The sequence below is a fragment of the Erythranthe guttata genome, chromosome 3 (assembly GCF_056151865.1).
Source record: "Erythranthe guttata isolate IM_541 chromosome 3, IM_541, whole genome shotgun sequence".
Taxonomy (NCBI): domain Eukaryota; kingdom Viridiplantae; phylum Streptophyta; class Magnoliopsida; order Lamiales; family Phrymaceae; genus Erythranthe; species Erythranthe guttata.
The window spans coordinates 4,929,203-4,944,346 of NC_142535.1; the positions used below are offsets into that span (position 1 = coordinate 4,929,203).

A 15,144-nucleotide genomic window follows, 5' to 3' on the forward strand; every position below is an offset into this window, starting at 1 on the left:
CGAGTGGACGGCTGAGATTAATCTGATCGGAGGGTTAGAAAGCAGTACTAATCCTTCTCGGTTATGAATATTAGTATTTTATTCTTTTTTTTTTTTTTTTTTAATAATTATTTTCCAAATATGAGGCCACGTCCACACGTCACCCACCCTTGTTCTGTAGTTTTGACTTTTTTACGGTTCCCAAAATATTTGGACTCTTGAGTACAATTTAAGCTATGGTAAATAAGCTTTTTTTTTTCTTTTTTTTTTTATTAGAAACTATATGGTAAATAAGTTATTAATTAATAAAAAAATTGAGATTCTATTTGATTATGATTAATTTAATAAATTTTACGATGAAAAAAAGTGAGTTAATTTTTTTTTTTTTTGCGTTTAAAAGTGAGTTAATTTCATTATAAATAGCACACGCTTGTTGACAAGACAAGGTTATTGAGATGCTACACCGGGTCATCTATATTGGGTGATTTTTAACTCTTAGACCTCGTTTGGTTTGGGTGATAATGGGTGATTGATTAATTAGTCCAACTCAATCACATGTTTGGTTTGCTTGACTAAGGCCCATGATTGATGATAGGCCCGGATCTTAATCCCTTATTGAGGGATAAATTATCCACCCAATAATGGGAGGATTATGCAATTGGGAACCAACTTTGTCCAAGTAGCATATTTTGTGGACACTTTAACCCTCCATTTGAATCTGAAATATCTATTTTTTTCCCACCATCGTCTTGCTACATTTTTTTCTGGAATAATTAAAAGCAAATCCCCATTTCCCCCATTTTCTTTTGGTTTCCAGCAGGTGAGCCTTCCACAGCAAAGAACACACGCTTCCGAGGTAAATGAATTATTTTTTTCTTAATACTTTACATACCTGAATCGCGATGTACTGTTTCTTAGGAAAATATTGCAAATCACTAATTTCTTTTTTTTTCCCCTTAGATTTGCAGCAGAGGTTTCTTTCCGCACCGAATAACAAACCCTTCTTCGAAGACTACCTGAGGTAAATGATTTTATTTATTTTTGTACCTGGGCATTACATTCTTGATTCACCATCTATATACCCTATTCTGAATTTTGGAATCGAACATTTAGTAGAGTTCCTCTAATTGTCGATGCTCCCTCTACAGCCGGTAAATAGGTGAGGTGAATCTTCTCTGACCCATCATAATTTTTAAATATTTTTTATCTTATATATACGGTATTGTAGACCTATGAGTTCTGTAATTTATTGTACTTCATACATGATTTAGCTTTGTTATTGACTCAGTTATTGCACTTTCGTACAGTTTTTGTTTGAGATGGATATTAGAGAAGAGCATGAAGAAATCTTGTTGGTTTTGGAAGAAATAATTAGCATTTCCAAGTATTTCCTTATGGCATGTTATGGGGCTTATCGTAAGTTGAAAGAACGTCGCGCAATTCGTAATCGTATTGTGTGTTATTATGTTTCCTATAGTTTGAATGCTCGAGTGCCCGATCAATTAGAGAAAATTAATAGGCTCATTCATGGTTCCGAAGTTTATTGTTTTGACAATTTGCGTATGTCTAGAAATGTATTTGTCAGTCTTTGTTTTCTTGTTCAAAATTTTGGTGGCTTAGTTGATACACGCCATGTCAAAGTTAATGAACAATTGGCCATGTTCTTGCATATATTGGGACATCACACAAAAAATAGGATTGTATGGTATAATTTCAACAGATCCGGGTACACAGTTAGTAAGCACTTCAATCGTGTTCTGAGTGCTATAATTAAGCTATATCCCTTGTTCATTGTGAAGCCAAAACCTATTGACGAGGGCTGTACAGACGTTCGGTGGAAAGTGTTCAAGGTAATAAACACATTTTCTAAATTTAACATATGTATGTAAAGTAATTTGCAAAGCAACTATTATGAAAACTATCGGTTTGAAACTGTGTATGGATGTTTGGGAGCATTAGATGGTACTTATGTCAAAGTTAGGGTTGCCCAAGAAGATAAAGCGCGGTATAGAAATCGAAAGGGAGATATCTCGGTAAACGTGCTAGGTGTGTGCGATGCAAGTATGTGTTTTAGTTATGTTTTGACTGGATGGGAGGGTTCTGCGGCTGATAGTAGAGTCCTTCGAGATGCCGTTTGTAGACCGAATGGTTTGAGAATCCCCGACGGTATTGCATATTCCGAGAACTTTTTCAATTTTGATTCCATATATATGTGTCTTGAAATGATTTTTATTGTGTTGGGATTTACAAGAAATTACTATCTTTGCGATAATGGATACACAAATGGAGAGGGTTTTTTAGCCCCGTATAGAAGTGTGAGGTATCACTTGGATGAATGGGATGGTAATAATGCGCCTCAAAATTATAAGGAATTTTTCAATATGAAGCATGCGAAGGCTCGAAATGTAATAGAAAGATCCTTTGGGCTGTTGAAGTCACGTTGGGGCATCTTGCGCACTAGTTCGCATTATCCTATCAAAGTCCATAACCGTATTATCATGGCGTGTTGCTTGTTACAAAACTTTATTCGTAAAGAAATGGCCGTCGACCCATTGGAAACAAGACTTCCACCCATCCACAATCCCACTAATGATCCTGAACTTAGATTTATTGAAAATGTAGAAACTTCACAACAATGGGTGTCGTGGAGGGACGATATTGCGAGAGCCATGTACGATGAGTGGAGGAGCAGACGATAGTTTTAGTTAATTTTAATAATTTGCAACAATATGTATTTTTTTTAATTATGCTTATGAATTTTTATTTTAATTGTGCATTTTTAACTGTATTAATCTGAAGTTTATTACTATAGTTTACTGTGTATTTATTATTTGATTGTTTTACTTTATTCTAATACAATATATACGTTGAGTTTAGTACAGGTTATAATGAATTCAAATGGAACAAAAAAAAGCTTGGGTGTTCGAAAGACGGACAAATCCAGAAGGTCATGGTCCATTGTCGAAGAACAAGCTTTGATTAACGGTTTGAAGGACCTCGTGCTCACGGGTTGGAAATGCGACAATGGATTTAAGACGGGGTTCCTTGGGATTCTACAACTTCATTTGACGAGTGCATTCCCGGGTACCGATATTAGGGCGGATCCTCACATTAACTCTAAGATACATATATGGAAGAAGACTTATGGCTCTTTGTCAACTATGATGCCCCGTAGTGTATTTGGATGGTGTGATGCCACTAACACCATCGACGTCGAGAGTGATGATGTTTGGGAGACATATGTGAAGGTAACCGGAGAAATGCTATGTTTTATCTAATCTACTTATCATTGCAATTAATAACTTCATGAGACATGTATTTTATATACTTGAAACAGACAGATTCGAACGCTCGTACAATGCGGTATAAATCGTTTCCCTATTATAAGGATTGGCTCGAGATCTTTGGTAAGGACAGAGCGACTGGGGAAAACGCGGAAGATTTTGTTGATATGGTGCAAATTATGGAAGACAAACATGGCATAGATAATGAAGGAGGTGGTGATTATGTGCCGGAGATGCCATTCAATTTACATTCTGAAGCCACCGAGTTTCAGTCGAACGATTTGGGTCACAGTTCCACCAGCACGAAGACCAAGTCCTCGAAGAAGCGCAAATTTGAAGATGACACATTTGACCAAAAAAATTTCGCGGTAATGTCTTCTTTCTCCGAACAAACTGAAGGTCGTTTGGGTGAAATTGCTAAGAGAATAGATTTTGAGCAATATCGTACGGCAAGAGCTCGCAAAGAAGTGTACGATGCACTAAAAATATGAATTTTCTCGGGGTTGAACAAAAAATACGTGTTGCGAAATTGCTTGTGAAGAACACGGAGGAGCTTGATTTGTTCTTTAGTTTGCCCGAAGCAGAACGAAGCATATATGCTCGTATGATTGCTGAGACTTCTGCATAAAAGTTGTTTAGCTTCAATCTATAAGATGTTATTGCGGACGACTTATGTGGTTGATTGTTTAAGTGTATTTTATTTTCCTCAAACTATGAATTTATGCTTATGAATTTGGGTCTGTAAGAATTTCTTGTGAAATGATGACTTGTATTACAAATTTATTTATTTATGTGGGCCAAAAATGTAAAGTTTCAATGTTTGGTAAATTTTAAGTTTCCCAAGTTTTAAGTTGGAATATAATCTGCAAATTTCAAAGTTTTGGATGTTGTTGGTGTAGTTTGCGTACAATACAGAAAAATAAAAACACAATGTCACTTGGTGAAGAACCATGTACTACTACATATTGAAAATTTGGTCCTTACACATTACATTTAAAAAAAAAAAAACAGAAAAAACAATGAAAAAAAAAACCAAACCACAGCATAATAATAACTAAAACTGCATAAGAAAAAAAAAAACTCCAACTTCAAACACCACAAACACCACAAACACCACTTCAACAACCTTAAAAACCACAAACACCACTTCAAAAAACACACAACAACGCCAACTTCACTTGTAAATCGGCGAGTTTGAGCCAGAGGAGCTACGAAACTCCTTATCTGGTGAACCACCACTACCACCACCCATGTCCAAAGACTCGTAATCCTCATCCTCATCTATCTCTGCTGCAGGCTCGTAATCTCGGAGCAAGTACGTCAACATCTCACTGTCTTTCGAATCATCGTGGTCACTTGATATGTTGATGAAATCAACATGCGGATTTGGTGGCGCAATATCTGGCTCAACATGGGAGTTCTCCTTGTAGATATCCTCGGATGCAGAATCAACAACAATGAGGTCGTCACTCTTCCAGCCAAATGTATGCTTCTCGCTGAAGATGAACGACAGTTTCTTCCACTCAGCGTCACCCCATGGCTTGTATGCACGACCTATCTTGAAACGCTATGAAAAAATAAAAAGTCAAATACATTCTAATATTGAAAAACAGTTTAATATACATAAATTTTACAAAAATACAAAATAAATAAAAACCAGACTACTTACATAAATGATGTACTCCCAAGTCGGCTCTTTTGCAATCACGAAATTGATTTCCTCATCGTACTCAACACACGATAAAGAGATGATGGCCTTAAACGTCCGATACCTCATTTCCATGAACTTCAACTTCTGTTCACACTTGTCGTAGGTAAATGTTGTTCCAAATTCCTTTTTGATGGTACTTAAACCACGTAGGATAGTAGCACTGTTTTTTGTACCCCACCAGAAGTTGCCCTTCTTTGCATCTTCCACCACAACTTCCATAAAACGTCGATCCACATGCCAAGTTCATTCTTCATCGTAGAAGAACGCATCTTGTTGCCATTTCGGAAGCGGAGCCATTTACAGTTGATAAAAGACTGTAATTTAAAGTAAAAAAAAACTGTTGGTGTTCTTTCATGAAGAGTTGGGCTCTATTTATAATAGAAGTTTAATGAGTGGTAGGTTTACTACACTTAATGCAGGACCAGGTGAAATGATTAACATTCTCCTTGGAAACGTATGAAATTTAATACTTATTATCAGCTTGTACATATAAATGGGTAAAATAAACTACACTTAATGCACCCAGAGGTGAAATAAAGTGGAATGATTAACATTCTCCTTGGAAATGTAAAAAAGCAAGAAATTTAAAACATATTTTCACCTTATACGCATAAATGAGATTAAATTACTACACTTAAATGCAGACAAAAGAGAAATGATTAATATTCTCCATGAAAACGTATAAAAGCAAGAAATGTATTAAAAATTCTCACCTTATACGCATAAATGGGGAAAATTTGTTGTTTCCCAACTACATAGTATTAATTATGTATCAGAAAATCAAAAAAAAAAATCAATTTGACATGACAAGTCTAATTTAATTTATAATAAACAACAATGCAATGAATATAGACTAAATCCATGTTGATCTGCTCAAATTAATACTTCAAAAAAATGGAGGGGCTGCAATTTACAAAATCAAATATAAACAATTGTGAAACAACATCCTGGAATTAATTAAAAACGATATGTTCTTTTAATTTGCATACACATCACACCACCTATGACATAGTCATCATGATAAACATTAAGAACTACATAACAATTATAGAAATCCAAGCAAATAGCTTAATTGATTTTACTTTATTTTTATACAATAGTACCTGGCCTTCTAAAGTAGATATCTCTTGTTCGTATCCATTAATCTTTGCCAACAAACCAGAAATTACCTCAATAGACGTCGGCTCGCGAGTGGAATCGTCACACCATTTGAAGAAGTTACAACGATATTCCTACAAAAACCAATTTCACCACAATAAAATTAAACCCAGTATACTTATTAAACCAAGATTAATGAAAAATGACTAATAAAAAAAATACAGACACAAACTATTTCAATTAAATAATTTCAATTATAAGAACTTGCCTTTGTCAAGGAACAACAGTAAAAAAGTATTCCTGGGTTTTTTTCCGTCCTCCACGTTTTTGTTGTTGTTTCCAGACCACAATGACAACGGAAAACTGACCCATAATAATTTGGATTAGACGCCACACTGTGATTCGAACTGCTGCTTGCCCGGTTACGCACATTATTTGAACTCGAACTCATCCTGTCAAAAGATTTCATGAGCATTGTAATAAACGTTCAGATTGACGAATGTAAAATGCATTATCCTATACAAAAATAAATTTAATTTACCTAATTCGCATCTATTTCTCTGTTGCAGAGGTTGAAGGAAGAAAACCCTAGATTCAACCGTAGTGGAATTGTTTTTAATTTAATTAAATTTTACAACTTTTTTTTTTAAGGGTGTATTAGTATTCGGGTGTTTTTTGAGGGTGTTTTGGTATTTTACCAAAGAATTTCAATAAACAAATTAAATATTATGATTTTAAACTAACCATCAATCACCCAAACCAAACACGAGATAACTTGGATTTGAGAAGGTTTGAACAGTACAATCCTTTGACTATTTATCAATCCTTACAATCCCATAACCCAAACCAAACGAGGCCTTAATGACATGGTTAGATAATTACCCCCACTAAGCACACGTATACATGAATGTGTACATGATTATGTGCAGATCAAAAATTAATAATTACCCAATGCATTTCATCGAGTGTAACATCAAATAAACAATAAAGACATAGAACACATTAGAGAAGACAAGAAAACAAAAAATAAGAAAAAGTTTATATTTCCTTATACTTGAACCCTCATATTCTTATTTTGTTTGAATTCATTTAGTATATTTACAACATGTTATCGGCACTAATTGCTCTACACCTTTACCATATTCCTTGAACCGTATGGAAAGGGCTATTCGTGGGTTGGGTTGGTTGATAATCGTCCATCAAACCAACCCGATCCACCAACCGATTTTTGAAAATATTAAGAACCATTATCGACACAACATATATGAGTTGGGTTGGTTGATTATCGTCCATCAAACTAACCCGATCACCAACCGATTTTTGAAAATATTAAGAACCATTATCGACACAACATATATGGGTTGGGTGGTGATTGGCAAACCAACTTCATTGGTCGGTCGGTTATGGGTTGGTTGATGGTTCAGTCCGTATCTAGAATTTTTTTAATTTTTTCTCTTTAAACTTCCATTACAACACTAATATTTAAGCATAACTAGTTCAACAATATTAAAATCAAAAATCAAAATTTCAACTAAACATAATTGTACAACAATATAAAAATAAAAATCCAAAAAAATGTGACCATGTCTTAAAATTAACATAAATAATTCCATAAATCATAAAAATTCAAAATACGATAGAGCGATCATATTCAAATTTTCTTTGTTTTTATTAAGGATGAACTGATCAATAATTTAAAATGTACTCAAGTCCTCATTTTTCCAACTTTCAACGCTCAAAATGAAATAAAGAAACTTGCATCAATGATCAGCCCAATAGATTAAATCTTACATAAAAATGCAATAATAATAAATTTCATATATTAATCGTCTAGCAACGAAGTTGTCAATAATATCAATTTAATCAATAAAAGTTCACCAAAGACCACATTTCACAAACTTTTTAGGTCAAAGGCGTTGTTTTAAATAAAAATATTAAATTAGAGAAAATTCTATATAAAAATTTAATTTAGAAACTTTAAATAAACAATACTACTAATAATTATAAATAAATAAAGTTGGTTGGCCGATAATATCCAACGAACCAACTTTTTAGCATATTATAAACTATCAACAGACCCAACTATTATGGGTTGGTTGACATATCGACCCACATTTGTTGGGTTGATTGATGGTTGATCAACCGCTAAAAAATATTGATCGAAAATGGGTTGGTTGGTGGGTAAAACCAACCCAATGAATAGCCCTAGTAAGGATCATTAGATTTTAATATAGAGAAAATTAGTAAGACATACTCATTTGATAAAGTCATGTAAGATAGACCTCCCTCAAATAAATAATTTGAGAAAATCAGTTATTAGGTTGGGACATTGGGTGATTAGTAGAAGTAAACCACCAATTATACCCTTACAGATTTATAATTGTCTTAATCTAACTTCTAACTTCTTATTACTCCGCCTCCCCTCTCTCTTTGTCTATCATTCTCTTCCCAAGTTCTTCTCTTCTTCTCTACTCTCTCTTCTTTTCTCGTCTTCTCCAAAACAAATTATGTTCACTCTTTTTCGAAGCGACATATTTCTTCGCCGCGGTGGTGTTGAAGACGATGCTAGACCATGCCATGGTGTTGTTCTTCGGCTACGTTAAGGTAAATTCGAGCACACCTCTTTGTCTGCGTACTCAAAGCCAATCAAAGCAACAAAATTAACGACTTTAGGGTTTAGCGCGGGACGACGTTGATGGTAGGGGGTGGTGATGGTGTGCTGTGGCGACGACATTGTGACGATGGGGATCAGATCTACGGTTTTTTTTTTTGGTAGATTGCACGGAGAACAGCGAGCTCACGACAACTAAAAAAAAACTCGAGCTCGAAAAAGTTGAGTTCGAGTTCGAGTTTTTTTTTAGCCGGCTCATTCAGCTCACGAGCAACTCAGCTCGTTTACCACCCCTAGGGACTGACGAACTAACGGTTATTAAATTGAAGGAAAGGACCAAAAGTGTGACATTATTGAAACATGAGGGACCAAATGTATTGTTTGTGAACATGGGGGGACAAAATGTAAAATAAAGTCACACTTGAGGGATGAAAACCACTCCTGGTATTAATCTTAAGGATTGAATACAGTTTGCACCCCTAAAGTATACCCTTTATAACACTTACCCCTTAAAGTATCATTTGTACCACTTACCCCTCAAACACAATTTAATTTGTATTTTAAATTCTAATACCTTCAAATTTTATGTTTTATTGAAGGGAATAACTAAAAGAATAATTAAATTATACAACTAAAAGCATCTGTTGAAAAATGCAATATTTTAAAATTTAAAGATATTATCTTGCGCTGGGTACATTTTTTTTTTTTAAGTAATTCAAGTCATTACAAGGGTAAGTAGGGGGAGGGGAGACTCGAACCCTAGACCTTTTACCCCATTGGTAAGGCCAGGTACCAACTCTCCTAATGAGGGTTGGTCGCTGGGTACATATTCAACAAATAACATTTAATTGATATTTGATATAAATTCAATCAACCCAAAATTCCATATATGCCGCAACTTTCCAATAAATTAAAACAAAACAATCTGGTAATAAATGCAGATCCCTTAATTAATAGCACCTTATGTTACATAGACATGGGTATGGGGACACGTTGATACGCGGATACGGACACGGGAAACATTTTATCAAAAAAAAAGCAGGTCATGGGAATGTGAGGGATACGTGTCAATATTAAAAAATACAGGATATATTTTATAATTTTTTAAAATTATTTTTATTATTAATATTACAGTTTACTTATAATTTTTATTAAGTTATTCAAATAAATACAACCTGTGAACTTCTGGCTTAGAATAATAAGATGTGAGAAAAAAAAAAGAGGGGTTTTTTTAGTTGGGTTTAGGATTTTCTTGGTAAAAAAAAGGTTTTATTGTACTGATATGCGTGTCCAATTCAAATACGCGTGTCTAACTTTTGGGAAATTACAAACACGGCTGAATGAAGTATCTGGAAGGTGTCCGTGCGTTTTGTGTCCGAAACGTTTCCGTCACGCGGATACTCCACCAAATTGCCGTGTCTATGTAACAGAGATAGCACCGAAAAATCCTCCCAAAAATTATGCCCCCAAATCACGCTCCAAATCAACTCCAAAATTATCGTATGCCCCCGTTTACACCAAAATCACCCAACAATGGAGATTGTTGTTCTAAGGGAAGAAACGGATTAGAGACTAAAAACACCTTTTTTTTAGGAAGCCACATTTATTCGTAATCGTTAGCACGACAAGATGGTTCAAAAATCAGCGGCGAAAAATAATTAATTAGTGTCATGTGTTTGTTGATTTAAACCGATTAGTTGAAAATTGCAAGTAATTTACATGTATGTTCTTCATTTATTCTACATGTGCTTCTCGTCATTCCCAAATTATTCCGTGAAGGAGAAAATCGAATACACATGAAAACTACTGTATATAAACAACTATATAAACATGAAAACAACTCTGTAAAACAGTTATGTAAACATGAAAACCATTTTGTAAAGCAACTATGTAAACATGAAAACCATTAAGTATAACATCTATGTAAACATGAAAACCACTATGTATAATTAGAAATTCTCTTTCTTGCTCGAATAAACAACAACATAACATTCAAGTAAAACAAGCATGTTCTTACATCTACAATTCTCTCGAGATAACTCCTGATTGAGATGTTGGGCTTCGATAATCCATTGAAGACTGGTATTTTTTGGGTTGAACTCTACAAAGTGAATCGACCAACATCAACCCCTATCACCGCTAAAGATCTCTATAGTGCCAAAGCATAACTAGAATTGAGAAACGCATATTGAGAGAGAGAGAGAGAGAGAGAGAGAGAGAGAGAGAGAGAGAGAGAGAGAGAGAGAGAGAGAGAGAGATATGAAGTAGTATTACTGCTTGTTACTTGGGTCCTTTGGGTAGGATTCAAAGCTCGATCGAGACAGGGAGACGTGTAAACTGATATTCACATTAGCTGGCCATTATATTGGATTAATTAATTAAATGAGAGAGAGGTATATTAAAATTCTGAGGATTAGAACTCCACTGAAACGGAAATCTGTAATCAATGAGCGGGAATTGTGGGATTGAGAAATTGGCTAGACACCCCATATTTAAAACTTATATAGGTGGACGTCCATTTCATTAGATGAGTATAGGTGTAGGTCCTTAGACCAATAAAATTAATACAAATTAATTTAAATTATTAAGATATAGACATAAATACCCTTAGTTAATATTTTTATGGAAATAATTATTTATGTAAAGAAAAATGAACAAATCCCACATATCTCTCTCTTCTCTCTCCTCCCTCTCATGATCTTTCTATCTTATCTTTCCTCTCTCCTTCTCATCTTCCATTTTCCCTCCTCTCTCTCCTCTTTCTTTCCCCCCCTCTCTCTCACATCCCCTCTCTCTCTCTCTCTCTCTCTCTCTCTCTCTCTCTCTCTCTCTCTCTCTCTCTCTCTCTCTCTCTCTCTCTCTCTCTCTCTCTCTCTCTCTCTCTCTCTCTCTCTCTCTCTCAAATCCCCATGCATCTTCTCCTCTTTCTTTCTCTTAATGTTCATTTTATACAAATTTATTTATGTTTATTCTTTTATTTTTTATTTTTGGGGTTATATTTTTTATTTTTTCTTTGTTGATTATGTGTTATTGTTATATTATTTTAGTAAATAATAACCCCAACCTAAATAATGCAGACATTAAAACAACAAACATAAATTTCTTATTTGCATCGGTTTGAGAAAAAACAATATTGCATAATACAATAGCAAAACTAGCATTTTCATTTGCAATTTGCACTTGGAATTTACAAAGTGAATGTAAAACATCAAATCATTTTATCAACAAACATAAACCGAAACTGCAAACTGCAATACATGGACAACAAAACGAGGTTCAAACGACAATGTGAAGTGGTGTTTCTTTGTGTAAAGGTTAGTGATTCTTGAGTCTCGACTGCAGTCGGGGTTGATTTTATTTTATTCCTTTTGGATGATATTGAACATCCATTGAGAGATTTCTGCTTTTTTGGCTTGATTGTCTGAACAAAAAAAAAAATTAGAACGAATTAATTATCTAAAGAATATTATTGCAAATATCGAACAACAACATTTTATGCAAGTCCATATACGACTTGCAAATTGTAAACTGCAAATAAAAACCATCATATGTAATGTAAGTAACACGAGAATTAGCCAAGCAAAAACGGTACTTGAAAATAGCAAATGTCATATGCAAATTCAAACAATTGTAAGATTTAAACTTTCAACGTGCAATTACCGGACCATAATCATGTATGTATAATTATAATAATTAATTATCGAAATAATAACTGCAATTTCAAAAAAAAAAAAAAAATTCAAAGTTCAATCAAGAAACTGAAAATAATAAATTTCAAACAAAAAATGACAAACAATAAATTTCAAAGTGCAAACAAGAACATGATGGCTTAATTGAAACAAACATTTTATTTTTCAAAATTAATCAACAGAATTTCTAATTCAGATTACATAAGTACCAAAAATCAACCACAAAATAGCAAAATACATAATCAGAGTAACAAACTTTAAAGAGCATAATGCGAACCTAGTTTCAAAAAACACATAAAAATTCTGACTAGCATCAAACAAACCTCTATTCTCAGGAAATTAAAAATTGGAACTTAAAATGCAGTTACATTTATTTTAAGAAAGAACATAACCAAAGTTATAACGTTAACAAACCCCTCAATTATTATACCTTATTTTTGGGATTCGAAGTCATGATCCTCTTTTGCTGTCAGAGGAAAAAAAATAAGGTTATCGAATTAGTATCGAAATATTCGAGATAAATAGCAAACACAAAATGCAAAATAAAAAAAAAACAACAAAATGCCCAAAAAAAAAACAACAAAATGGAAAATCAAAAGAAACAACAAAAGGCAAAATATAAAATACACCTAAGGCATAACAGAAAAATTCAAAACGCACACACCAATTATACTAACAGTTAACAGGATCGTTGCTTACCAAAACATAATCGTGTTTTGACTATCGTACAAATCCCAAATAGCAAACACTAAACACCAGCCGTCGTTTTACGAACAACAAACAATTGGATTGCAAGATGCAAACTCATAACAAAAAACAACAACGATACTAAGTACAAAATTATAACAACAAAATTATTAAGTGCAAACTCATAATAAACATATGTGGACTGAAACTACCACTAACGAAACTCCTCAAATATGCTATGTGCGTGTTTAAAATGCAGCCCACATTTGGTTATTGTAATTTCAATTTACATTTTTTTTTGATTTTATACAAACAAAAGCCTGCCTTATGAACTTCAAAATAGGCTGCCTTATGCAATTTTAACCCAACTAAGTGCAAATCAAAATTTTCAGTAAATGAGTTTTTGCAAATGAAAACAGAATAAATGGGTTCTTCAAATTACCAAAAAATATAAAAACAACAAATTTATTCTTTGAACAAAACTGGTAAGATGTAGAAATCCAAGACGAACATATTGAAATTCAACTTGCAAACTCATAACACATAATTAGGTTCATAGAGAGGATGTCCAACACCAAACAACTCTCAAAAAATGTAATTTAAAATACAGTTCACGTTTTGTTTTAGAATAAACATAATCAAAGTTGTAACATAAACAAACCCCTCAATTTTTTTACCTGATTTCGGGGATTGGAAATCATCATCCTTCTTTGTTGTTAAGGGGGAAAAAAAGGGGTTCTCAAATTATTATTGAAGTATTTGAAATAAATAGCAAACAAACAAAATACAAAAGCAAAAAAGGAACAAAATACAAAATTAATAACGAAAGAAAAAAAATCAAAATCGAAAACCCAACATGCAAATAAAATTTTACACAAAGGATCACTGCTTACCAAGACTTAATCGTGTTTTGTCCATCGTACGAACTCCAAACAACAAACCCTAAACACCAGCCGTTGATTCCGAACAACAAACAATTTGTAAACAACACACAAAACTAAGGCAAATTGGGCAACAACAAATCGAACGAAGGCAAACGGAATAAAGGCAAAATGCTCAGACCTGGTAAAACTGCAAACGCTTAGACACCCACACGCTCAAACAACAAACCCTAAACACCAGCCGTTGTTTCCGAACAATAAGCAATTTGTAAACAGCAAACGAAACGAAACAAAGGCAAATAGGGAAACAGCTAATCGAACGAAGGCAAATAGGGAAACAACTAATCGAACGAAGAAAAAATGCAAACGACCTGGTAAAACTGCAAACGATCGAACACCCAAACCTATGGAAGGATTCAGAATTTGTGGAGATCTTCGCTTTGAAGAAACAGGGAATAAATAGATTTCCAGATTTTTGCAATTCTAATTTTCGGATTTGCAGTATAATAGGGAGAAAAATAGGGGATTTTTTTTGAAGATTTATTTTACCGTATATTGATAGGGATACTGATAGGGATACTTTTGACAAATTATAAATAAGAAAATTTGCTGGAAATTAGAGTTTATTAGATGAATTTTAACACATATAATCTCTTATAGAAGGACCTATAGCAAATTACCCCTTTTTTAATATCAGAATTAAATATACCTTATTTCTTAGTTATGAGTATAATGGTGATAATTAAGTATTTTTAATTAACAAAAATTGACCTTGGTTTATCTTAAAAATGTAAATTAAAATTTGTCTTATTGTAATGTCACTTATATAATGGGCGGCTTTGTCAAATTTTCTCTTTTTAAAATTTATCGATATGAAAATCTTCGATCAAAATCCAATGAGGATTTTTTATCAAATAGGCCTTATTAAGAAATAAATATATAAATGATAGTAATCTTAAGTATTTAAATCTATTTTCATTCATTAATTCTTAAAATACATTTTCATTCATTCTTATACAATATGTATTGATTTTTAATTTTTTTCCAATAATTTAATTTTAATTACTTTCCAATTTTATACAATCCAATAATTATTAAATGTTTATGTTCATTATGTTTTAAATATAAAATAATTGATGTTGAGTAGGGTAACTATTACAAATACTACTTTAAAGGGTAAGTATTACAGATGTTATATGTCCTT

General features: G+C 33.2%; 1 protein-coding gene across 1 annotated transcript; it reads left to right on the forward strand.

Moving 5' to 3' along the window:
- Positions 1 to 2,867: 2,867 nt before the first annotated feature.
- On the forward strand, positions 2,868 to 3,754 carry LOC148771603 (uncharacterized). Its single transcript, XM_088815131.1, has 2 exons — positions 2,868 to 3,246; positions 3,291 to 3,754. Exons 1-2 carry the CDS (start codon positions 2,868 to 2,870, stop codon positions 3,752 to 3,754), a joined length of 843 nt encoding a protein of 280 aa, XP_088671257.1.
- The last annotated feature ends 11,390 nt before the right edge of the window (positions 3,755 to 15,144 follow it).

What these genes read in the sequence shown, in the direction of transcription:
- LOC148771603 (XM_088815131.1), top strand. Translation starts at nt 2,868, where the DNA reads ATGAATTCAAATGGAACAAAAAAAAGCTTGGGTGTTCGAAAGACGGAC. An exon ending in GGTAACCGGAGAAATGCTAT is followed by an intron (nt 3,247 to 3,290) that starts GTTTTATCTAAT and finishes TAACTTCATGAG; the next exon opens with ACATGTATTTTATATACTTG.